The 27,072-nt window shown below is 43.0% G+C and overlaps 1 protein-coding gene across 4 annotated transcripts in view; it reads right to left on the bottom strand.

Moving 5' to 3' along the window:
* Positions 1–5,389: 5,389 nt before the first annotated feature.
* Positions 5,390–27,072, bottom strand: part of SORCS3 (sortilin related VPS10 domain containing receptor 3) — a 601,218-nt gene continuing 579,535 nt past the window's right edge. For all 4 annotated transcript variants that reach the window (XM_047703327.1, XM_047703328.1, XM_047703329.1 and 1 more), the window contains 7 exons: positions 26,194–26,317; positions 24,715–24,827; positions 16,580–16,711; positions 14,779–14,878; positions 13,663–13,768; positions 7,903–8,063; positions 5,390–7,341 (listed from right to left, as the gene is read on the bottom strand). In XM_047703327.1, coding sequence (XP_047559283.1) covers positions 7,277–7,341; positions 7,903–8,063; positions 13,663–13,768; positions 14,779–14,878; positions 16,580–16,711; positions 24,715–24,827; positions 26,194–26,317 — 801 coding nt within the window. In that variant the 3' untranslated portion in view covers positions 5,390–7,276. The remainder of the gene's footprint in view (positions 7,342–7,902; positions 8,064–13,662; positions 13,769–14,778; positions 14,879–16,579; positions 16,712–24,714; positions 24,828–26,193; positions 26,318–27,072) is intronic.

Here is a 27,072-nt window from a genome sequence, read left to right as displayed (position 1 = left end):
CAAGGCATAGCAGAGGATGATTAGCTCATGATGAGTACACACTGCCTAGTGTTGTCTTGTTACCATTATAAATAGATTAGAAATCTGGGGAGCATCTGTATTTTCCCCTCACAGAGGAGAATCTGAAATTGACAGGTTGAAATGAGAATGTGTCAAGTAAAGCTTTGTAATTGACAAAGATTAACTTTATTTCTCTAGACTCATCTCTCTCATCTTCCTCCCTCGGTGCCCCTCCCAGAAAATATCCCAGTTGCCAATGGAAGCAGCCCAGCAATTCTCTAATTGAACCATGAGATTTTGGAAGGTCAGTGCATGAAAACCATTCCGGCGCTCCAAGGACCAGGTGTGTGTTTATGGAGACAATTAAGTGCTTCCCAGGTGATTCTACCCAGAAACCAAGGAAAATAGATCAGTGACAAGAAAAACAATTCTGTTCTCTGTTGCTTTTTGTATGGTCACCTTTCTCTTTCCATCCACCATGTTCGGACATACTCTTAATTGCAGCCAGTTCCTGGAGTGCTGACAGCAATAATCCTCTGCAAGGGAGAATAAGCAACAAAAGATTCTGCATCTTATGAAGAGACTAGTGTGAGAGGTTCTAGGGAGAAATAGGACTTTAGTGGGGAGAAATCCTTAGAGCCTAGCAGACTTCAGCCCATGGGACACTTAGGGCACAGACATTTCAGCACAAGAAGTCTCTATTCTTTCAGGAGCAGACCACATACTTTCTCAGGAGCAAATCACTGAAGGCCCCACTTTATCTGGTTCATTTCTAATAGCTGCAAACAGTGCTGTTCCCCAGATACTGAGCCGTAATGACAGATGGCATGTGTGCCTGTCATGATCTATTTTCCTCTGTCTTTGGTTGACGTTTTGAAAAGAATCTGTGTCTTGCGCTCCCTCTCCTTGGGCCGTGATTGGAGTTGAAGGCAAGAAACATGTCCTCGGTTCCTTCAGATATATAACATATATATTCTTACAAATAATTGTTTCATTTGTTTTCCAATGTGTGACAATAAAGGAATTCAGGTCAGTGACCCTCAGAGAAGCTTTGAGGGACCCGAGAACCTGGAACAGCACACATCCTCACACAAGCTTTGTACACAAAGGGAGAATAAACAAGAAGTTAGGTTATAAATTCTGGACCCAACACCACCATGAACGAACAAGGCCAAATTATTTTGGTCCCAGCAGCATGACTATCTCCAGGATATCACCACATCTGGGAAGACAGAGCATGTTTCAGAACCCGAGAGCCTCTAGTCCTTAATTTTATGATGTGTTCTTGGTAGCCCTTTTAAGAAGTAACCATTTCTTGGCCCTTCTATATGGTCTGTTACCACAGTCAGGTTCTTCGGTGCACCATGAGAGCAACTGGGCCAGACTCAAAAGTCAAAGGTACGGGAAAGGCTTTATTGGAGCTATGTCAACACCCCCCCCCCAGTCCTTTATAATTAAAAACAAAAAGAAGAAATATACCCAACCCTCTTAGACTAACCTCCCAGAGAATAGCGGAGGCCCCGCCTATAAAAAGTCCCCACCCAAGTTCCCACTCTGGTGCAATATGCTAATAAGGGGAAAGAAAAAAAAAATGCTTTATCCTGATTGGCTGGAAGGGCCTCGTCCTGATTGGTCGATATTGGCAGGCAATGCAGGCAGCTCGTTGGTGGTTTTTGGAATCAGAGTCCTCTGTGTTTAAGTCTGGCTTGTGTTTGGGCCTGCGTCCTGATTCTGTTGCTCGCAGGAGAAACTTTTTGACAATAACAGCCATTAGAAAGTGCCCCAGGTACATCATGTTTTTCACTTGGGGCTTGCTCCCATGGTCCCTGTCTCACAAGGAAAATTAGATCAGATATATATATATATATATATATATATATATATATATATATATATGCAATAACAAGAGCTGTGACCTTGGGGATTAAGGTGTAAATAGCTGATTTTAACGAAAATTCTCTTCCTTCTAAGGGGGACTTGAGGAGGACCAGGTAATTCTGATTCTTTCCCTGAAAGTGCAGGCCTAGGTGAGAGTAGGCAAGAGACTGGTCAGATAATTTTTACAACCTGAGGCCAGGGAGGACAGAGAAAGAGATTCAGCACAAAAGAACTTGGGCCTCTCCGGTTCAATCCATTATTTGTCAAGCCCTAGTTATTTTCTGTGTTTTTTACCCAAATTATCTCATTTGATCTGGGTTGCAACCCTGTGAGGTAGATAGATGTCATTATTGTCAATTTATAGATAGGGAAATTGGACCCTGATTATGTCATTATATCCCTCTTGGCCTCAGACAATGAAAAAGTAATGGGAATTTTATTGAGACTTCTAGTCTCTGAATAAACTGAACTCTGGCTGAGGCTCTCCTCCCGATTTTGTATACAACGTATCATTGATTCCACTCTGAATGAACGTATATCTTCTCATGATATACGGCCTGAGAACACAGAAGCAAAGAGCATTTTAAAGGGCACTCTGCTACTGTAAAGTTAATGGTAATTAAAGCAAGTTTAAGGGACATCGAGATGTAGTAGTACTCGGGAGGTAATTGTTGGGCTACATCTGGTCCCTTTTGGCAGTACTGCTGGAGTAGACAAGAGAATTTGGCAGGATCTGGTGTGTGTGTCAGGATGAGGCATTCCCATTGCTTATGTTTGCTCTCTGGCCTTCTTCCCTCTGAACGAGGCCAACTGCTTTAAAAGGCAAGCAGAACAGCATGGGAAGCTGGGGTCTGGCAGCTGTCTGTTGAGCAGCCTTCCTTCAGCCCAGTGAGGGAAGCAGGGGCGTCAGGCCATGGGCTGCTAAGCAAGCGGGTCAGCAGGGCAAGGACATGTGGAGGGCTGTGAGCCCCTGGGTGATGAACGCACTTGGGAAGTTAGACTCTAAACCATTCCAGGCCCTCGAAATACAGGAGCCACGCTGGCATAACCATCAGGGGACATGTCTGCTGATGTTCTGTGATGTGTGGCTCAGTTTTGCCTTTGTCCAGAAGGGTATGTGGTGGAAAGAGCGCGGCCCTAATAGCAAGAAGACATGGGTTCTGTCTTCAGCTCCACACTCATTTGCTGTCTAACTTAGGGAAGTCACTTCGCTCTCCCCCTCCCAGCTGACCCGTCTTTGGAAGAAGAAAAGAGGCCTCCTAAGTATGCTTACCGTGGTCATCTGTCAATTCTGGAATCGGCAATGTGCTCCTCGCCCCTCTGAAAATCAAAAGTAGCCAGTGAGGCAGGCCATAAAGTGTTTGCCTTTTGCAAATAAGAAATCATGGTCCAGAGTGATTTGCTGAAAGTCAGAGATCTCCTAACTCCTGGCTTACTACTCTTTCCAAGGCATAATCCATCACCACCTTGACTTGCAGTGTGTCTTTGTTCCAGATAACTCAATTCGGTGGCTCTCTCAGAGCTGCAGCTGTTGCCCAGGAGGAAATGAGCCAATTTGGAAGTGGTTCTCACTTCTGCAGATGAAGGTGCCTTGTATCATGGTAATGGGAGCCGGGGTGGGGGGGGGGGCGGTGTCTTTTCCCCAGGAACTCTCCCTGAGCGATTTCAGTGGCGGATAGAGCGGTTACTTTCTAACTTTGACAGGGGAATCCTCAGAAGCTCCGCTTCAGGTGCTGATAGCTGGGCCCCACCCTGAGGACTGCTGCAGGCTTGCTTATCAGGTTTAGAATCTCCACAGAGAAGACCTTCCGAAGAGAAACCCGGCAGAGGATAACCACAAAGCCAATCATACTCTCTGCCTTCTGCCTTTGCCTGTCTGCTACGAGAAATCTGGCAGAGCGGTGCGGGTGGGGGAGGCTCGGACTCTATTCCCACCACGGCTTAGCCCAAACAAACCAGCTGACTAATGCTGTTTTACCACGTATTTCACTTGTGTCCTTTCTATTCCAGTGGAGTGATTTTTATCAACCCCGATGTAAACGAACATGGGAAGAACTCAGATCCCATCGGAAAGCAATAACTACTGCATTTAGAAAAATCACTTTTGACGTGCGATCAGAATATTAGACATGTTACATTACCAGGGAAGCTCGTTACACACCCCTTCAGGATGTGTAGGCACTTGATGTTATGAACCACTAGTTAGACAAAAAAAAAAAACAAAAAACTATTTCTTTTAGGGGTACCATAAATGACAGCCTCAATATTTGAAGAAGTAAATTATATATTATAAGTTTTTAAAAGGCGGGTATAACCCAAGAACAGTTACAACCAAGAATAATACTAATTTTAGATACATTCAAAAGAAAACCTTTGTTTCATCCCACATATTAATTATTTGAGTTCAGAAAATATGATTCTGGAATGGTCAGCTTAGCATTCAAAACACAGGAGAAAATTATTGACCAAAGCTCTCTGGTTTCTTGGGTTTCTGGGATCCATGGTAATTTATTACATAGTTTGAACACTAAAAAGATTAAAACATCTAACTTACAGCCCTTATTCACATTCCCTTATTATCTAATGTGGAGAAGAACCACTCACTTATCCTTCCAAATTCCTTCCTCAGCAGCGGGCAAGATAAGCGCTATTGCTGGTTTGATGAATCAAACAGTATTAAGAAGGTTAATAATAATAATAATAATAATAATAGTGAAAAAAACAAGAATACATGTCTTCTTGGCTCCCTCTCCTCTTTTCATTTCCCCTGCTAAAGGCTACAAGGCCTGCGTTGCAGTTCTATCTATCATTGAATGGGATCCAACACCAAGTCTAAGACCTTGTGTTAACCAGGCCTTCTGATCAGAAGTCCTGGCCACAAGTGTTGGTGGGAAACTTGAAAACGGACCACCTAATGAAAGCCACAGGACCAGAGAAAAATGAATGAGTAGATTGAACTATTGTTACTACTGTTCTCAACACATCATGCCCTCCGCTAGAGCGGAATCCTCTATTTCACTATTGCCATACAACTTAGTGGTGCCTTACACCAGAGGAGGCGGAGCCTTTCCCTGACCCATGGATGCTGGACATGGCCTGTGCTTTCCTCTGGTCGACAGAATGGAGATGATGGTAAACAGAATGACCATTTTGAGCCAAGGCCTTACAGACAAAGAGTATCCTGCTGGCCTCACTTGGAATTCTGAAATCCACCATGAAAACCATGCTCTGGGTGGCTTCTGGTACTAGAAGATGACAGGTTATGAAGCAAGCCTGGACCCCAACTGAACCTAGCATCTGGACTAGTTCAGGAGAGCCTGGTCAGTTTCGATGGCCTTCAGTCAAACCACAACCAACCTGGAGATCCATGAGTAAAACATAAATATCTGGGTTATAAGCTATTTGTTCGGTTTGGGTTTGGGCCCTGTAGCATTACTGCAACAATAGCTGATGGATAGCAATAGGTAAAGAAAACAAGCCCAAAGAGAAACATCTCAGCCAGGTATATAGCTTTGATGTACAAAAATACATTTATTTTCAACAATTTCAAAACCACTATCTTTTTTTTTACAGTAGAAATATTCAAATGGAACAATAAAATCAAGAACAGTATATGTACATATACTGTATATATAGACATGACTCATGCATTTGTATTTCAGTATTTAGTACAAGTATTGCAATTGTCTGCCCCATTTAACCCTTGAAACAGAAAAAGCAGGATCTTTAGAAGCACTCCTTATCCCGATCTATGCTGTAGCCAGTCAGACTTCTCTAGGTCGCACTCTCTCAGGGTCTCACAGAGAAGGCGAATGATATCTCACAAAGTTAACAGGTACAAAATCCGGCCTTTCCTCCCATATATATATATACAGTATATCGTTTTGTAAAACAAGTGTACTCAGGCTGAGCCTGAAAAGAAAACAATGCTTACGGCATGGCTTCGAGTGACCCTACGGAACAGAAGTGGTGTGTGCGAATGGGCGGAGGGGCCGGGGTGCTGGGAACAGGAGGGCTGGCTTTGAAAGCCGCTCGCCCCAGAGGCAAGAACTATCTTAAGGGAACTGAAGGCAGACATTTGACTTTAAGGAAGTTGTGTACATCTGACAAGCAAATAGCACAGCTTTGCTAAAATCATCTTTGACTAATATCGGGAAAGGCTAGCCCCCTATTTGGCCTGCAAGGGCTTACACAGATTTGTGATGCCACAAATGCCACACCCCTCCCAACTGCTCTCACTCCTCCTGGGCTGAGATGCACTCACTAGGCCTCACCTGGTGACCGGGGGACTTTTCTGAGCTCAAAATAGCGCCAGAATTCTTCAGAAGGATTATACATTTCCATGGATTCCAGCCAGAAAGAATTACTGTCCCTTATCTGGTCCGCAGTCAAGCTTCTTTAGAGAAAACCCATCTTCTCAGGTTGATAAACATCCTCCATGCTTTCCTTCTGGAGGGGAAGCCTTGTTTCCTCACCTGCAGTCTGAAGTCTCTCGTGGGTTTCATCTTGCACCTTCATCTGGATCACCAATGGCACAGAGAGCCCCCCATGTTCTAGGATGTCACTCTTGTCCTTCCTTGATGACTTGTCCCAAAGAAGCCCTCCCCCCGCTTTATATACAGAAGCAGAAACCAGCTATGGCATGGACATGGAGATGTAAGAGTTAAGTGTGACAGACAACTGGAGAGCATCCAGAACCCAACACCTCTAGCAGGCCTGGGGGTTGGTCAGCTCTGAGGGTGAGTGCATAAGCCAACACACGCATCTTTCTTTTTTCTGTTTTCTTTTTTACTAAACATTAAATTATTTCTTAGGAAATAAAAAGCTATTTACATTTTAATTATGTACAGTAAGCCATCTGTAGCCTCGCTATTGGCATGCATGAGGCGGGGCCTCTCTCGTAAAGGTGTGCGCGCTTTCGGCGGCTACTTTCACTCCCCGCCGACCCACCTCCTGCACATCTGACTGGGAAATGTTCTGTGTTTTAGGGTGTGTGTGCTGGGGGTAGGGTGTGGGTGATGTGGAGGGGGGCATGGGAGGTTAATGAGAAGCCAACCCAACTTAAAAAAGTAAAAAATAAAATAAAATTAAAAAAGAAGAAGAGACACCACAAGGAAAGAGAGAGTCCTCACACGGTCAGTGGCAGAATAAAGCAAGAAGGCCATGGGAAGATGCATCCTTTGCCCTTAGCACAAATGCGGCCATTTGTTCCTTTTGTCTCACTTTAATCAGCTAAGAATGCCTTCTGCCTCCCAAAGCTAAGCATTTGCCTACTATCTATGAAGGGGCCCTTGGTAAACAAAAGGTAAAAAAGACATTTTCATTTTTCCATAATAATAGTCATAGTAATCATCAAAAATAAAGTCAGAAAGATGGTTGACCATGTGGCTGGTTGATATTAAACACTAGTGCAGTTGGGGATCTCCTTTGTGCTTTCGCTGTTTGCAATGGTGGCAATGCCTCCTGCGGGGGAGAGAGGACAGACAGATGGAAAGAGGATGTCAATTTCACAAGGGCAGGGCTCTTTGTTTTATTTATTGCTATAGACCAAGGCCATGTTGAATGGGTGCTTAATAGGTTTTTATTACATGGGACACCTGGCTAGGTCTATCCTACCAGCTCTCTGGCTTCTGTCACCTATGTTTGAAAGTTTGCTACCTCCCACACCAGCACACGAGGTGGGAGCAATGGTGCGTCATCTTACACGCCACTGACGACAACAGTGAGAACTGACAAGCTAACGTATATTGCAACAGCAATGGAGAGTTGGCCTCAAACCTCCCCGACTCCGACTCTAGCACTTTTGATGTTGGTCTATTTTTGAGGAAAAAAAAAAAAAATCTGACACTTTCATGTGGCCAGAGTGGGCAGCCAAATTTTAAAACACAATCGTGTCTCTGTAGCCAGTTGTTTCCCAGCCCTCCCTCCAGTCTGGCACAAGTTGGAGGACAGGCCAGATGGGCTGACTGCCCCCGCATTTGGAGGACAGAGGACACAGGAGCTTAGTGGTACCAGCACACATACCTATGACCCGGGTGTCCAGCTCTTTGTCCAGCAGTTCCTCAGGCTCGGTGAAGTCACTGAGTGTGATTTTGGGGGCGTTTTCACTTTGGCTGACTGACCCAATCATCTCCTGCTCCTTGTCGTGTTGGACTTGAGCATAGATGTTAATCCAGGGGATTTTCCTTTAAAAAATCAGATTATGATCATAGGGTACGTCAAACTTGGGCCACTAGGAGATTCTGGGTCATAAGGGAGAGGAAGAAGCTATTTGTAGGGCAGGCCAACATCTAGGAAAGGGGCTGGTCACCCAGACACTGTAGCTGTGAGGCCAAGAAACACAAGGCCAGACACCAGATGCCCAGGGTAGATGTAAACCACAGAACTCCATGAGGAATGCACCTTCTTCTGGGGTAAACCAAACAGGCATCAACAGAAAGGCAATGCCATTGAGCAGATATGCATTAAAACCCTTAAAATACTTCTCCTTTATTAAGTTTTTCAAGGAGCTGGACTTTGAGATGCACATGGTTATATCACAGTGAAAAGAAATCTTTCTCTAAGTTTGTATCAATTTAATCAGTCCACATTGGTTTCCTTTATGAAGAGCCAAGAAAGAAAAGGCTTCTAGCCATTGCTATTATCTTCAGAACACCAGCTATGGGCCAAAGATCTTAAATACCTGGGTAGTCAGTTTCCTCATATGCTCGATGGGAGTTAACAATAACTTCCTTGTATGATTGTGGAGAGGATTAAGGCGAGGATTAAGAGAAGCTAAATAATCTCCTTCAAAGACACAAAGGCTTAGGTTTGGAAATAAGACAGGAAGACTTAAGGTTGGAGGACTTGGAGGACCAGCCAGTTGAGACTGGAATTTTCTCATAGGATTCATCTTCTGACCCCTCTTCATATCCCCTGACCCACTGGGTTTCAGGCCTGTAGTCTCCTATGAATTCCTCTCACCCAGTGCTTCTCAGACTTGAAGTGCTTCTTACCCAAGTTCTTGCTAATATGCATTTGTGACTCAATAGGTCTGGACAGGATGGGGTGAAATAGTGCATTTCTGCCAAGCTCCCAGGTGATGCTGAGGCTGCTGGTCTGAGCCCCAAACTTTGAGTTGCAGGAACCTAGTACATCAAACTTGTCCCCACCTTGGAGACTCGGAACCAGCTGTGCCCTCTTTTACACTCCTCCTCCTACTCTTCTCATGATGGTGTCCTTTTGTCCTTCAGAACTTAGCTCTGAGAGACCTCTCCTAGCCACCCCACCTCTCCTATGAAAAATACAGAATTATGGAACAGTGGTTATGGAATAAATGAATAGGATACTGGGTTAAGGATGATGTCAGAGGCAAGCCTGCTGACTTTGCTTCCCATGTGTGCCAGGTCTATATTCTCTATCTTCTCTGCTGCACATGCAACTGAGCACCGTGCTTGGCACATGGTTCATAGGCAGCAAGTGTTTTCTGAGTGAATGAATAGATGACCTCAAAACACGTGCTCTTTCTACTCTCAGATACTAGATTCTCAAACAAAAATACCACAATTTTACCTTGGAATATTATCTCTAGAAGAGACCTCTCTTACCCCGTTAAATGAAAGGGAAATCAGTTTAAGAAAAATCCAGACATTTCTTGAGCTGATCACTAGGAAGAGTATTATTAAAATTTAAGGTATCTGACACCTTCCTCAATCCAGAACATTCTGTGCATTTCTAAAGAAGAATCACTCTGCTCCACTATGACCGACCAGTGGTGTTTTCAAGCTTCTACATTCCCTTCCCCAATCCAACCCCAATGAGGTACAGGATGGGGCATCAATGAGGTTTGCTTGTAGCTAATTCACTATGAAAGATCCCAAAAGACGCAGGAAACATGAGTGGTTCCATTCCTTCACATTTAGTTTTTGTTTCTTTAATGGTTGCTTTTCATACATTGAGAGAAGTGTCCTCATGACTCCTACTAGTCTAAACCAGCTTAACAAAATCTACAATCTACAAGGACCTTAAATGAGTAGATCGCATGTGAGGCAGCAGATCCCAGGCTCTCCAAATTAAAAATTCATGGGGCGCCTGGGTGGCTAAGTGGGTTAAGCCGCTGCCTTCGGCTCAGGTCATGATCCCAGGTCCTGGGTTCAAGCCCCACATCGGGCTTTCTGCTCAGCAGGGAGCCTGCTTCCTCCTCTCTCTCTGCCTGCCTCTCTGCCTGCTTGTGATCTCTCTCTGTCAAATAAATGAATAAAATCTTTAAAAAAAAAATTCATGCTGGTCCTTATTTCCCTCTCATCTAAATAGAAATGCAACCTACAGACTTAGATTTCTTTTAATCATAAAAGTACATATTACTCGTGAATGGTGGGATCAGCTGTAATAGTTACCAGGTGTCAGAGGTGATTAAACTCTTCCTGATCCCACAAGTTTGTGTATTTGAGAACTGTAGCCAGAGTTCACTGCCTCCCCCTTGCTGCTTTCCCAGTGATACCTGGGAGGATTTGAATAAATCCGCCCTTACAAAGATTGTTCACTTTATTTCAATCTCTAAACAACAGGCAGAAAATTCTTTAACATTTTTCATAGAGGGGTGGAAGGGATACCACTTTACATCCTCATGTGTACATTTTAAAAACTTGTCAAGTTGTTTTACATCTCCTAACATGTGCACTGGGAGGACTATGGGAGAATATCAGACTAAGCCCCACTTTTGCAGGTAAGAAACGTGGGAAATAAAGAGATTTAGGGGCATTTCTTGGCCTACACATTTATATATGTTTTAATAAGAGAAGGAAGATGGATCAACCGAGTTGCCCCAAAAAACTTTAGCTTTTGTTTGTTCCAGCTCTAAGTGTTAGGAGCCTGTGGGAGGAAATTTAGGTCTCTCTAAATTTTTCTAAAGCAAGTAGGCTTCAGACTGCAATGAAAGAGTTGCTAAAAAAAAAAAAAAAAAGAAAGAAAGAAAGAAAAGGCCAGAAAAACATATAAAAGCTCAAAAATTTTCTTGGACAGCCAGGAAAAAAAAAAAAGAAAGAAAAAAAAAACCAGATTTACAATATAGATAGGAAGTTTTGTTGGGCAAAATTTTCAGATAATAAAAGCCATGTCATAATGATTTCTAATTACCTTGTCTAAAACTTAGAAAATAACTATTCAAGAATAAGATAAAATATGAGAAACGGTGATATTTACATAAAGGAATCTTGGGGCTCATGGTAGCTCTCTTATTTTTCCCCTGTTACCTGACCACTTGGGGCACTGAGATTGTTTTCAGTGCCTGGCACATAGTGAGCATTCAGTAAATGTTTGTTGGGTGAATAAGTGGTTTAATGAGTAGATGCTGATGATTACACAAAGAAAGTGTTGGGTCTGAAAACTCACCGTGGCTAGTGATCCGGAAAGAGAAACAGAGCTGCGCGTTCTCTAGATGTTCTGCCTGTTTGCTAGCCAGGTGCAGATGTTTAAGTTTAAATTAAATTAAGTTAAATACAATTTAAAATTCAGTTCCTCAGTCATACTAGTGGTTACTGCATTGGACAGTATAGATTACAGAGCATTTTCATCACTGCAGAAAGTTCTACTGGACAGTCATTAAAGAAACAAAGGAGCCTCTGGGAAACACAGATAAGAACCTGAGCTTTACTTATCCGCAAGCCTGGCACCCTCCATAGAGCCATCACGAGAGTTCCAGGTGATGGGGAGGGTAAAAAAGACCAAAAACATAAAAGAAGATCCAACAGGACCTCAACCAAAGGGCTTGAGCAATGGGAAGAAGACTTCCACAAAATGTGCTTAGGAAAGAAAAGGTAACAGATGATTGTAAGTGTACTTAGCTGACTCTCCTGTTTACTCACTTTGAGTCATGTTTGTTCCCTGTGGCCTTAGTTACACGATTCACTGTCAGGGATGCAGGAAGAGTAGGCTGATATTGGGAAATGACAGAGGTAGAATAATTCAGAGATGTCATTACCCGGCAGAGATTCAAGAAATCTAGTGTACACATTGAAAGATGCCTACATTAATAGATTGACTGTCTAGGGAGTTTAGCAGCATTTGCAAGAGAACAGAAAACTTCCCAAGTCTCAGGGATGCCTTGCCTTAGTTTAGAGATGTCTGACACAAATAACTTTCTGTAGGACTTTTACTGGCCCTTATCCTCAGCAACCATGAGGATCTAGAAGCCAGAAGGTGACACATTTGGTTTAGTTGCTCTTCAAGCTCCAGCAACCACTGGGCTTCCCCACAATCAAATCCTTGGTTGAATTAAAGTGTGCTTTGTATGGAACTGAAGTACATCCACAAATGGGCATTGCCTTGACTAAACCATTTCTATATGGAATCTTTGTTCTCTGCTGGTGATGCGAGGGTTTGTTCCCATCTCCAAAGGCCAAATGGGCAGGTGGGTTCACAGGTCTTGATCCGTGAGGATATGAACTCACATACTGGTCTATTAACTGAGTAGGAGGATAACCCTCTCTGTGTCCTGATACGGAGGGTGTTGAAGGCTTCCTGCTAGTTACGTAATGCGGAGATGTGTATTGAGGAAAACCAGTGTTCTGAAGCCTGAGCTGTCCACGAGAGGGCAGCTCATGAGTCCTGGGGGAGAAGGCGGAGCACAGCCTTTACCATGGGTCCTTTTCACAATCTAAAAGCATTACCTTCAGTGTCTAGAAAGACTCCCAGGACCAAGTTTTGCTTCCAGAATGGTTAATGATATTTTCACTTTAACCAGTCTTTGTATGAAGCACATTTCCATGCCACTCATAAGATTTTTTGAGAACCTACCATGTGCCGTGTTGTGATACAGAAGGCACCTTGGGAACTCACGTTCTCTCTTATCGATAATAGCTTAGCATTGTTGATTACTTAGTATGTACCAGGGACAGATGGGACCATATTTAAACTGCACAGCAAGCCTATTAGGTATTGTTTTCTCCATTTTACATATAAAGAGACGAAGGCATAGGGAGACAGATTCAACTGCCCAAAGTTAAAAATGCCAAGTTAAAATTGGGGGTCTGTCTCATTGCAAAGGTCATACTCTGAACCAGGACACCTCTAGAAGGCAGTATGACCTTATTCTGTACCTTAATGGTCCAGAATTATTGCTTTCAATTCCATGTTTTAGTAAGTATCCTGTTATTTCACCCCTTCTGTGGCCTTCAAACAGAATTTCTGAGTACATGCAAAGTTTGGTTTTCCTGATCAACTGCCCTTTAGAAATAGGAAAAAGAAGGAAAGGGATAAAGGTGGAATATTTTTAGCATGCGAATTCACACAAGAGACCAGGTTGCTGCAACAGAGGATAGAAAATGTATGTGTGTGTGTGTGGTGGGTGGGTGTGTGTGCGTACGCGCATGCGCGCACACGTGCATACATGTGTGTCCATGTGTGCACTAGATTTCAGCTGTATTTCCTCTATTTAACCACCCTAAATGGGTGGTAAGCTGTAGAAAATACCTCCTGAAAACCTAAGACCTTATTTTAGAAATTTAGGTAAGGTCTGAAAATTCTTTGCATTTCTCTTAAAGATAATAAATTGATTTCATCGGCTATCCTTTAATTTCTTGACTCAATATACCTATAAATTGGATAGAGTTCAGATTCTTAAACCCATTTATTCTTCAATCCTCAAAGAATAGGCATTCCTGCCTTCCCCTTCCCCCAATGCCAAACAGAGCTTCAAAGAGAATTAATTTCACATATGTGGGATGAGCTTAGGAATGGTGGCTAAAGGAAGAATCAGCTCCAAAGAATCTAGCCCTGATATCAAAATTGAGCAGTATTAGCACATACCTTTTAAACTTGTAGATCAGGAACACAGCCAGGCCGACAAACACCACTGATAAGAGCATAAGCATGGCTGAGCTGCTGTGACCAGCACTGGAGTCCACCAATGGAGCTAGGAGGAAAAAGCAGACAGCTCATTTGGAAGCTATTAGATGGAGGAAGTTCTCATCAGAGAAAGGAGGCCAGCTGATGTCCCATCCTTAAATCCAGTCTCCAACTGTCCTGTGCTGTGTGCTACCTGGGCATAGGAAGCTTGGTTTCAATAATGAAGATAGTACCCTCAATCACAGCCTCTCAGGGCAAGTAAACTCCTCTGTTCTGCCTGGATAAACCTACTGTTTCTGGTGTAAACTGAGTAATGTGGATCTAGCTAGGGGGAGTAAAAGAGGGGCTCCAGTGCTCTTTCTCTTAGATGGCCTGAGTGCCTGCCAACACAATTATGGCTTACCCATTAGGAATTTTGGACTCAATAGTCATGCAATGTTTCATTCTCTTCCTTTACATGGTTCTGCTAAAACACTGCTGGGTGGGCACATTTAGAACCTCCACAATCTGAAAAGTCTTAGATTAATAATAGATATTTAGCAAATAGTCACTCCTGGAGACCCAGTAGTGGACACCCAATGGGACATACCTTTTAAAATTCCTTTTACAAATCAATCACTAGAGCTGATCTCTGTATCAATTTAGATTCATCTGTTGTAAATCAAAAGGAGTTTTAAAGTTATCTCATGTGGCCTCCCAACCAAGATTCATGGAATTGGAGAATTGGAGAAATTAAGAGACCCGGAGGACTACCCACTATAATCCCAACTTGCAGATAAAAACAAACAACAAACAAAAAACAATTAAGTTGAAGCCCAAGGAAACTGTAGATTTTCCCCCCAAGGTCATCCAGGGATTCAACAGCAAAGCCACTTCTAATGAGAAGTCTTCTTGCTACCACAACAGGAAGCCCCAAGAAAGATTAATCTTTTGTAACCATCACTACACACAAGAGCCATGCCCACAAAGCTATTTTCAGGCATTTGTGGAGAAGTGTCTGATAATGATCTCCTCCCTTTTCTCCCCAGGCTAACAGATCACATCCCCATTTCCCCCTGGATCCCAGCAGGCACTCACCTAATGTCAGCTGCGTGACATACACTATAACTTGAACCCCTGGCTTCAGCTCAAACTGCACCAAGTTTTGGTTTAGAGCATTAAACAACGTCTCTACAATCTGGAAAAAAAGAGAGAGAGAGGGAGAGATGCACAGGAGACATGCCATGAGACAGTCTTCCCTCATGGAGCTAGAAACCAGGGTCAAGAGGCAAACAGTGATCAAGTTCAATCAGGAGACAGGATACTGGGACATTTTCATCCATCTGGTGCTCGCAGCTCTTGGAGCCCTGTGAGGCCAAGGAAGCAGTAGGTATTATTCGCTATATGTTATTGCTTATGGAGAGTGGAGTGAGAGAGAGAGAGGTGAATCATAGTTGATGACAGGCCTCCATGTATCATTCAGTCCCTGGATCAGTGCTTTCTCATCCACGCCTTTATAACTCACCGTAGCGCAACCTATTGTGGTTTCCAATGAAAGGACATCAACCCATCATTGGTTCTTTAATCTAATGAAGTACACACACAAGATAGGGCAGCCCCTGCCAGGATTAAAGTGGGGGAAGTAGGTCCTCAGCCCACTCCTCTGCTTTTGCTCTTTTGGAGACAATGGGAGGCAGACATCAAGGCAGAAGCTGCCTTCTTTTTATGGGATAATTTTTCCTCTTTACTTTTCCCCAGCAAGTCGCGGAACACATAACACCGATTTAATCACTCTGTAATTCCCACATGAAAGCTGAGGCCGACTTGGGCTGTGGTCCCTAATTCTTATCTGGCTGGACGCGCCTTAACATCACAGCTGCTATTCATCACCGTAATTACCTATTTATCTAAACGAATGGATATTGTAGCTTCCAAATATAGTTCACACATGCCACTTGCTATTTCAGAATAAAGAGGTCTTGTAAAAGTGATGCATGCATTGAGAAGCTGATTTTATTTCTGGCTGACTTGGATATGCAGCCCTGCACTACGACTATCTGCTTCATTTTCCAGAGGAGCAGACTGTGTCAGCATCTCTGCTGCCTGAGGATGGCTGTGGACGGCCGTAGGGATGAAGTGACAGCCAGGTGAGTACCGAAGGGACACAGAAGATGTCTGCATGACTGCCTCATGTGGGAGCATGTGTGCTTTGTGTGGACTCACTTTTTTCTACCTCTATGACTTAGTGTCATAGGCAGGCAGGGAAAGGTGAGGCAGAGCACAGCCCATGAGAGCCCAGTAGGAGTTGGGAGTGAGAGAAGGAAAACCAGCTCCTTTACTCCAGAGACGGCATGCCCATCACAGGAGCTACATGCTCATTTGATCAGGATGGTAAACCACAGTCCCTTTGGACATGCTGGTTCCTTAGTCAAAACACGATGAAACAGTCCTTCTCTCTCCACAGAAGCATGTTTAAAAGCAGATCATTTTCTCTCCTAAAGCAGGAACTTAGATTGACCAGGATCTTTAAGGACAAGAAGCCTATTTTCCCAGATATAGACAGGGACACTCAAATCCCTCCCTCTCTCTCCAATGTCTGCCCCCCTCTATCCCCGGCGGGAGGGGCAGGTCACTGGGCAGGAGACCTGAGGAAGTTGCAGGAATGCCAACTGCTGGAATGCCTTCCCTTCTTGCGTGCCAAATGCTCTAGTCTGTGTGCACCTGGGCACCTTCTGGGCAAGCCTGCTGTTCCTCACAGCCTCAGGTTCCAGAAAGACGGACAGGCCGCTGGGCCAGTGGGAGGAAGCTCCCTTCCCTTTGTGGCTGGAGATGAGGTTGTGTGCCCTTTGACTGGGAGGTACAAGCACACAGTACCCCAGCCACGCGTTCTCTCACTTACTTGTTCCAGGTCCTCTTCGTTGCCTTTCCTCCTCTCCGTCAAGTTCTTGGGGGGAAGGATGAAGAGCTCTGCTGAAGTGGGGAGCCCAGGGAACACAGCCACCAGGATCTGGTCTTCTGGGACACCGGTTACCTGCAGAGACCACAAAGTGAGGCTGTGGACAAGCCAGCCTCCCTGAGTCTATCACAAGGAGCGGAATACACCCATGTACAAGGCTCACGTGTGTGCCGCCTTACCCAACATGGGAGACACAGGGCCCAGGATATATCCAGGCTTCCTTTCTGTTTCCCATTGAAGGTGCCATGATTAGTCTCACTACCTCCTCTGGCTCTTACACACATTTTTACCGAAACTAAAATACTACAGCGGTTTTTAAAATATTGTTTGCTGGGAACACTGGCTAAAGCTCCTCCCATATTTTTCATTTTTTTTTCTGCACAGAGAGGACTAGAGCTTCTGGCAAAAACATGAACATACCGGCTGCGAGCAAGGAATAGGAGGTTACAAGCAAACATGGAAATGCAAATTTAAAAAAGAACAAGACAAGCAGCACAATTTTCACTTACTACAGGATTTTTGTATTAAGTTAAAATCACTGATACTGGTGAGGCTTCAGTTAAGCGCTCTCTCATTTGTGGCTGGCAGCACGAAAAATCAATGCACATTGCCAGTTTGCTTTTCAAAAGACTTACTTTAAGGCCATAAAAATATTCAGACCTTCATTCAGTAACTGTAACTTGGTGTTTGCCCTAAGGAAATGATCCAAAATATAGAAAAAGCCACAAACAGGAAGAAAAGCATTATCTATAGTAACAAATAAATGGGGAAAACTCAAATATGCAAAAACTTAAGTAAATAATGGTATGATCACCCAATAGAATGCTATTTTACCATTATGATGATAATTAGTACAGTCAGCCAACATGGAAAAACACTTATGATTGCTGCATTCTGATCTATTCCCTTACATTTCTTTGGTTACAGCCCTATAAAAATAGAAATGTGTAAGAGTAAAAAAGCGAAATAAAATACTAAAAGTTATGTTAAGATACTGAGATTATGAGTGAGTTTTTTTCCTATGCCTGAGCGTTTAGTAAAAGGATTGTATTGCTTTTTGATAAAAACTTAAAGGAAGCTTCTGTCTGGAGGTAAATTCCTAAAGCAAACAAAATGCTGAGTCACCCACCGCCGGCTGTAGAGTATGGTTATTCTTCCCTAAGTGTCTCCTGAACACATCCTCTTCTTGTGCTAACTCAAATAGGGTGGTCTCTGATTTGGCAAAAAAAACAAAAACAAAAACAAAACTCTGCCTCCTCCAAGAAGTCTCCCCTCACTATCGCCACTTGCAGTGACCTCCTCCAAGTAAGCCTCTCAAGCCGAGCACTTCCAGATACCATGTCTACCACATTTCAAGGACTTCGATCATCTTGACTGTGACATGAATGTATCTGGCTGATATAATCTTTTCTCTGAAAGGTTCTTATGAATGTTTACTCGAACTTCCTGGGGGTCTTTGTGGATAGATCACTGTTCTGAAGATGGTTGCACAGAGTAGAGACCCAATAAAGAGTTGCTGGATTGAATAGAAATGGAGGGGCTGTTTCCCATTGGCTCAGCTCTGTTTCCTATTTGGGACTCGGCTCACAGACTGGAGTTCATTCTCAGGGACGTGATAACAGTGAGAATACCCACTTGCAGGAAACTAACAAGTAACATTCAGACCTGAAAAGTCCACCAAACACAGAGGATCCCTTAGAATTGGCTTTGCCAAATGCCTTGGTTTCCTGCTAAAAGGCATGATCCCAAGTAGCTAGAAGTTTTTGTGCTCAAGTCTATGGGGCAAAAAGTTCTCATCCCTCATCCTAACCAACCAGGGGAAGCAAGTCTCTGGAGACCATTCCAAAGGGCAAAGCACAGGTAATCACCCAATGGAGAGCAGAGGGTAAGCCTGTGAGTGCCATTGCTGCACTGACCATTCGTCCCAGGGAACAGTGGCCTCAGTGTGTGTGTGTGTGGGGGGGGGTGTCAATCAGTTAGTAACCTTGGGGAGACTCTGGGGCTATGTGTCTAGAGTCACTTAATCCCATCCGAAGGGATATTTAAGGGACAGGTCCTCATGAGATTTAAGGCCCAGGCATCAACTGACATGGCTGATTATTATTTATTAGTATAATTATTACAATTACCAAGTTATTTATTAAAAAGCTAGTATGTTTTTAATAAGCACAATCATGCAAAATATACACAATTCTGGATGTTTCACAGTCATAGGGATGCACGAGCAGTCACATTTCCATCCCTTTCTATGAATAATCTTTTTGTGAAAAGATTTAAGATGAAGATCATCCAGTAGACAATGTCCCACTGGAATGCTCTCTTGAATCATTCTCTTTTCCTTCTTCTTTTTCTTTTAGGTCGGCTCCCTCTTGAAGTCCTTCCCTGGCTCATCCCCCTCTGCCTTAGGGAGCATCAGCATTCACGTGTGCCCTGCCCCCCACCTCCTGGGGGGGGCATCTAATCACCTCCATACTTGCAGCTCCCACATCTCTGCCTTCAGTCAGGGTACAGCCACTTGACCTTCAGATCCACATTTTCAATTCCCCTGGTTATTTTCACCCAACTGTTCCTCATGTATTCCAAACTCACTTTAAAAAAATCACATCATTGGAGTACCTGGGTGCCTTAGTCAGTTAAACGTCCAACTCTGGATTTCAGCTCAGGTCATGATCTCAGGGTCATGAGATGGAGCCCCATGTCAGGCTCCGTGCTCAGTGGGAAGTCTGCTTGTCCCCCTCCCTCTGCACCTCCCCGCACCATGCGCTTGCTCTCTCTCTCTCTCAAATCAATCAATCAATCAATCAATCACACCATTACTGCTCCTCAAGCATGTTTCTCTGACATAGTCCAACTAAGGACAAGACCATCTCCTCCCTGCTCTGGAATCAGAAAGATTCTCTTCCTCTTATTCCCACTACATACTATTAGTCACCAATTCTACTGTTCAGTTTCTCAAGTAACCTTTGAATCCTTCCTCATCAAGATTTTGTTACCTCTGGTCTAGAGAACTGCAATAGTGTTTTAACTGGTCATCTTTTGTGAAATTTCTCCCCCACCTATTCACTTCTCTCCTGCAGCCCATCCTCTGTACTGTTACCAGAATGGGTGTCTGAATATAAATCTATTGTCAGCATTTTTTGCTTAAAGAAGAAAGAGTTTTTCCAACTTCCCGTGCCCACTGGGTATCTGTTGGACCCCTGCAGGCTTCTCCGATGCTTCATGAGCTGCCCTAACCATGCTTCCTCAAGTCTAGCTACAATGGCCTTACAACTTGTAGACTGGGTACACTAAACTCTGCCATTTGCCCAATATGCTGTACTCCTTCAATAGTCCATGGCTTTGTGCATACTGTTCATTCTACCTGAATGACAACATAACCTTTCTGTTAACCATATGTATCCTTTATAACTGAGCTCCAAGGGAGGAGGGCAAGATGGTGGAGAGTAGGGGACCCTATTTCAACGAGTTCCCTGAATTGAGCTGGATATCTATTAGACCACTCTGAACACCCACCAATCAGCCTGAGATATAAGAAGATATATCTGGATCTCTACAAACAGAATATCTCCGATGTTTGGTTTTGAGGCATGAAGCAGAGAGCTGTAATTCTGTGGGCAGATACTGGAAGACAAACAGAAGGGGAAGGGAGCTGCCATAAGTGCTGGCACTGGGAAGGTGAAGTAACACAGGAGTGTAAAAGTGTCCCATGCTGCAGACCAGGCACAGACTTGAAGACCAGCAGTGGCAGGAAAAGGACTTTAGGACAGCCCCCCAGGCTGAATCCTGGAGCTGTGGGGGCATATGTGTGGATTGGGGACAGCTGGCGGTTTTAGAAGCACAAAGGGCAGAGACATATTCGGACCTAGAATCAAGGGCTGGGAGAGCTGCTGTGGGGCACACAACCCAGGACACTGTGTTTTTTACCAGCACAGACAAAAACAAAGTCAGTGTGACCTGGAGGGCTTTCTGGAGAACAAACTGTGATTTCTCTGTTCTGAGACAGAAGTTTGGGTACTATCACTTCTGCTCTGACTCTTGGAAGTGATGCAGAAAGCTGCCAGCCAGGGAAAGCCACCAGAGAACAAAATCCCCCAAAACCAGTTTTCACTGAGCCCATCTCCCCCACAGGAGGTAGGGCAACTCTGCCCAAAAAGGGTTGCCTGAGTAACAGCACGGCAGGACCATCCCCCAGAAGACAGGCTGGAAGAACAAGAGGCCGACAACCCTAAGGTCCCCATAAAACAAGCACATCTTGCTTGGGTTGTAGTCAATAGTTTGGACTCTGTACATTCCCTCAACGCCCCCTCAACAGAATGACTAAGAGGAGGAACACCCAACACAGGAAAAATTCAGAGACTGTGACCTCTGCCACAGAACTAATGTGTATGGATAGAAGTAAGATGTCAGAAATAAACTTCAGGGTAACAGTTATGCAGCCAATAGCTAGGCTGGAGAAAACCATTAATGGCAACATAGATTCTCCAAGGGCAGAAGTGAGAGCTGATCTGGCAGAACTTAAAAGTGCTATCAGTGAGATCCGATCTAATCTAGATACTCTAACAGCTAGGGTAAATGAGGCAGAAGAACAAATTAGTGCTCTAGAAGAAAAACTGATAGAAAAGAATGATCACAAGGAGGCCAGGACCTGACTGATTCCCTCAGGAATACTACCAAAAATTCAAAGAATAAATAATACCTATTGTCTTGAAGCTGTTTCAAAAAATAGAAACAGAAGGAATATTTCCAGACTCTTTCTATGAGGCCAGCATTACCTTGATTCCAAATAGGAAAAGACCCTTCCAAAAAGGGGAATTTCAGACCTATATCCCTGATGAATATGGATGCCAAAATTCTCAGGAAGATCGTAGCTAGTAGGATCCAATAGTATATTAAAGGATTATCCGGCATGACCAGGTGGGATTTATACTGGGAATGCAAGGCTGGTTCAACATTTGCAAATCAATCAATGTGACAGAACACATTAATAGAGAGAAGAACACACAGTTCTTTCAATTGATGCAGAAAAAACATTTAAGAAAATACAGTATCCTTTCCTGATTAAAACTCTTCAAAGTGTAGGGATAAAGGGAACATTCCTCAATTTCATGAAAAACATCCATGAAAATCCCAAAGCAAATATCATTCTCAATGGGGAAAAGCTGAGAGCCTTCCTCTTAAGATCAGAGACACGACAAGTATGCCCAATCTTGCCACTTTTGTTCAACAGAGTGGCAGAAATCCTAGCAACAGCAATCAGACAAGAAAAAGAAATAAAATATATTCAAACTGGCCAAGAAGAAGACAAACTCTCCCTCTCTTCTCAGATGACACAATACTTTATGTGGAAAACCCAAAATACTCCACCTCCAAATTACTAGAACTCATACAGCAATTCAGTAATGTGGCAGAATATAAAATTAATGCACGGAAATCAGTTGTTTTCTTATACACTAACAATGAAACTGTAGGAAAAGAAATTAGAGAATTGATTCAATTTATAATAGCACCAAAACACCATAAGATACCTTGGCATAAACCTAACCATAGAGGTAAAGGATCTATACCTTAGAAACTACAGAAAACTCAAGAAAGAAATTGAAGAAGACACAAAAAGATGGAAAAACATTCCATGTTCATGGATCGGAAAAATAATCATTGTTAAAATGTCTCTGCTGCCTAGAGCAATCTATACGTTCAATGCCATCCTGATCAAAATACCAGTGGCATTTTTCAAAGTGCTGGAACAAACAATCCTAAAATTTGTATGGAATCAGAAAAGACCTCAAATGACCAAGGAAATGTTGAAAACAAAAACAAAAACAAAAACAAAACAAAGCTGGAGGCATCATGTTGCCTGATTTCAAGCTATATTTCAAAGCTGTGATCACCAAGACAGCACGGTACTGGCACAAAAACAGACACATAGACCAATGGAACAGAAAAGAGAGTCCAGATATGGATCCTCAACTCTATGGTCAAATAATCTTCTACAAATCAGGAAAAAATATCCAATGGAAAAACGACAGTCTCTTCAGTAAGTGGTTCTGGGAAAATTGGACAGCTATATACAGAAGAATAAAACTTGACCATTCTCTTACACCAGACACAAAGATAAACTAAATGGATGAGAGACCTCAATGTGAGACAGGAATCTATCAAAATCCCAGAGGAGAACATAGGCAGTAACCTCTTTGACATTGGCCACAGCAACTTCTTTCAAGACATGTCTCCAAAGGCAAGGGAAACAAAAGTGAGTATGAACTTTTAGAACTTCATCAAGATAGAAAGCTTCTGCACAGCAAAGGAAACAGTCAACAAAACAAAGAGGCAACCCACAGAATGACAGAAGATATTTTCAAATGACACTACAAAGGGCTGAAATCCAAGATTTATAAAGAACTTCTCAAACCCAACACCCAAAAAACAAATAATCAAGTTAAAAAAATGGGCAAAAGATGTGAACAGACACTTCTCCAAAGAAGACATACAAATGGCTAACAGAAACATGAAAAAATGTTCATCTTTGTTAGCTATCAGGGAAATTCAAATCAAAATCACATTGAGATACCCCCTTATACCAGTCAGAATGGCAAAAATTGACAAGGCAAGAAACAACGAGTGTTGGAGAAGCTGGGGAGAAAGGGGAACCCTCTTACACTGTTTTTGGGAATGCAAGTTGGTACAGCCACTTTGGAAAACAGTGTGGAGGTTCCTCAAAAAATTAAAAATAGAGCTACCCTATGACCCTGAAATTGCGCTACTGGGTATTTACCCCAAAGATACATATGTAGTGAAAAGAAAACCTGCACCCCAATGTTCATAGCAGAAATGTCCACAATAGCCAAACTGTGGAAGTAGTCAAGATGTCCTTCAACAGATGAATGGATAAAGAATGGATATATTCCATATACACAATGGAATATTATGCAGCCATCGGAAAGGATGAGTACCCACCATTTGCATAAACATGGATGGGACTGGAGATTATGCTAAGTGAAATTATCATACAGTTTCACTTTTTGGGGAACATAAGGAATAGCGTGGAGGACATTAGGAGAAGGAAGGGAAAAATGAAGAGGGGGAAATCAGAGGGGGAGACAAACCATGAGAGGCTGTGGACTCCCAGAAACAAACTGGGGGTTTTAGTGGGGAGGGTGGTGGGGGGATGGGTGAGCCTGGTGATGGGTATTAAGGAGGGCACATATTGCATGGAACACTGGGTGTTATGCACAAACAATGAATCATGGAACACTGCATTAAAGATTAATGATGTACTGTATGGTGACTAACATAACGTAATAAATAAATAAATAAAACCGAGCTCAAGTATTCCCCGCAAAGACCATCCTAACAGCTCACAAGTATTTAATGAATCACAAATAATGTGCTAAGCCTGCTTTTCCCTGAATAGAGTGAATTATACTTTTCTCCAGGCTCTTTTGAAATGCTGGCCATGCCTCCTTAATAGAACTAGTCACATGTCAGACTTAGCTCTACATTTGAAAAACCATGTTGCATTTGTCATTATGTTCTAGCACTTTGTTCTAAGCAATGCATTAACAAAACCCTTCCAAAGCTCTCTAAGGCCAATATTACCTTGAGTTAACTCTAGAACTCTACTACCCTGATGGCATGTTCTGTTTTCTGGTGTGCAGCCTTTGGATTGTCATGTATAGCCACTGGCTATACACTCACAGCAAGCCAATAGTCTTGTGAGTCTGAATACCTGGTTAGGAAACCCTCTTGGTGGGCAAAGAACAAGCCTAGTGAATGAGATCTGTATAGACTCAATGAGTGCTCCCTCCATTAGTTCATTAAAGAGGTCCACCTCTTGTCTTAGGAAAATTCGGTATAAAGACAGGGCCAATTCCCCTCCTCCTGTCTATCTCTCTGTCTCTCCCCCACACCCCTTCCCTCCATCTTCCCTTGCCCTCCTCATTCCTATCTCTCTTAACAGAGAGAGAATCCTTATGTAACTGTAGAATGGTGGTTTTAACCCATGAAAATTTAGTCTGGAACAGATCATTTGGTTCTTTCCTTTACACACTAACATGTAAGCAAAGATAAAGCCGACTTACTTTAACCAGAGCTCTCTTGATGACATTGCCAATATCTTGCCTCCACTCAGGAATGTCAGGGTTGTGGTAATCCAAGTTTGGAGAGAATGACAATAGTTGGGACTGGAAATATTCTGCAAGGACAGAAGGTGTGTGAGTGGGGCTGAGAGAGGGATGGCAGACTAGCAGATGCTGTAATCACTGTGCTTTAGGGAAATCGTCCACTCTTCCATGTGGCCTCAGCTACAATTCCTTTTAATTGGCTTCTGAAAGAAGGTGGGGCTTGGTGACTGGAAGGGGATTTATGCTCCTACCATGTAGGATTCCTAGCATCTTAAGCCCTTCTTCTGGTAAAAGAAAATTATTTGAAATGAAAGGTAAGTATGAACCCCAGAAGAAGAAAGTATTTACTATTATTGGTGGTATCGTGCAGAGCCCATGATAAAGCATTAACAAGCTGGGCTTGGTTGGAATCAGGCCTTGCCAAGTGTCTTCCCCTTAGTTCCTCTGACCTTCCTCCTAGAAACCATCTCAGGGGACTAGATCAAAATCCTGTGTGTAGAGTGTGGGTAATGTTCAGTTTCTTGACCCAGTTGGTGGGTCCACAGGTCTATTTAATTTGTGGGAAGTCATGAAACTAAACACTTGTTATGTGTGTACTCTTCTGCATTAAATTTACACTTTAGTAAAAATGCTTGCTTAAAAAAGTCCTCCAGGTGCCTGATGAGAGAGTATCAAATTGGCAGAGATGTAGGAAAAGGTGCTCACCTGAACTGAGGCTGAAGAAGTATGTTCTGAGTCAGAGGACTTTTTAGAAAGCCCCAGGTATAGTGGCAAGCTTTAGGGGTCTGGGGGAGGTTGTGTGAGATGGTGTTGGAAGCAAAACTTGATTTAAAATAGATTTAATAATTAGGAATGGTTTTCCAGGATTGAGAACAGGATGTTAGCCTTATTATCCACTCTTTTTTCTAGTTCTGCCTTCCCATCCTAGCCTTATTCTTGAGCCTTTGCAGCCAAGGATTTAGAATTTTTCAACAATTGGTTATATGCACTTCATCTCAGTAACTTAGCTATGAGTTCTACAAGGAAAGGGAACTACGACTCCTCTTTTGAAATCACTGGTCCCCATGGTCACAAAGACTTGGGGCTGCACACATGTTGTAGATACCTCAGCAGGACATCAGATCTAGCTGCCTCTATGACAGTCTTTCTAGCTTAGCATCCTTCAACTTACGATATCTGCTTGTCTAATGAGAGCCCCATCAGGATCATCTTAGGGAATAATAGATGCTTATCTATGCCCATCTGTGCCAGTTTCTCTTGCAGCCTCAGTGTCTATTCAGGAACAAGGTAGAAGATATGTTTAGAAATCTCTTGTTGACCTACATAATTTCCCCCTGGTGTGGGGAATTTTCAAAGCAGTCAGGGGTTGCCATAAGGGTAGGCAGATGGTATTGATTGGGTAGGAGGGGGCAACACAGAACAATTTTCAGGGCTTACCATGCACAGCAATGTCTTTTGTGTCCTGGATAAGGGCATTCCCAGCAGCTACCTGGACAGTGATGGTGTTGGTGCCTTCGGCCAGGAATGTGAAGGAAATGCTGCTGTCCAAGGTGATGAGAGGCTAAAAGAAGGAAAGATACCCATTTAGTCCTCTGTGGGATATCAAATTTTCTTCCTTTCTTACAAATCTCAGACTGTCACAAATCTGCATGGTATTTGTGTGTCCCCAAGGGATCCTAACTTGAAACAAGAAAAGAGAAAATGACTTTTTGTAGCTTCCAAAAACTGTGATTATACCCAGTATCCAGGAAGAATAGTAATATCCTTAAAATACACTGTAAAGTGTAATCCCGAAAGATGAAGATAAGATTGGACACTCTGGCTTTTGCATGTCACCCTCTTCCTTCTCCTGGGGCAAAGTAGAAGCAACATTTTTAACCTATTTCAGCTGGCTCTGGGAATAGATCATTTATTTCTCTTTTCCTCCAATATTCTGTGTCACTTGCATTTCCTCCTGTATTCCACTGAAGTGTAAGACCTTTCTGAGAAGTGGTCACATTTTATTTACTTCTGTATCACCCATCATTGGCATATTACTTTCATGTAGCAGAATACACGTTAGTTGGATGCATGGTCCAGTCACTGACATTTTATTATATTTGTGTTTTCCACTGCAAAGCAATTCTAACATTTTAAACAGGTTGGAAAATAATAAACATACATATCTGTGACCATTTGAATTCCTTTTTTCTTTTTTCTGCTTTATTTCCCTGATCACAACATATACAGGTTTTCCAAGGATAGAAAGAAACAGAATCTATTACTTTCCTGAGAATTTGGAACTTGATGAAAGCAGGTGCTTCTGGGAGAGAAGAA

The sequence above is a fragment of the Lutra lutra genome, chromosome 14, assembly GCF_902655055.1.
Source record: "Lutra lutra chromosome 14, mLutLut1.2, whole genome shotgun sequence".
NCBI classification, from domain to species: Eukaryota; Metazoa; Chordata; class Mammalia; order Carnivora; family Mustelidae; genus Lutra; species Lutra lutra.
Note: the sequence above shows the minus strand (reverse complement) of the source record. Positions and strands in the feature narration are given on the sequence as shown.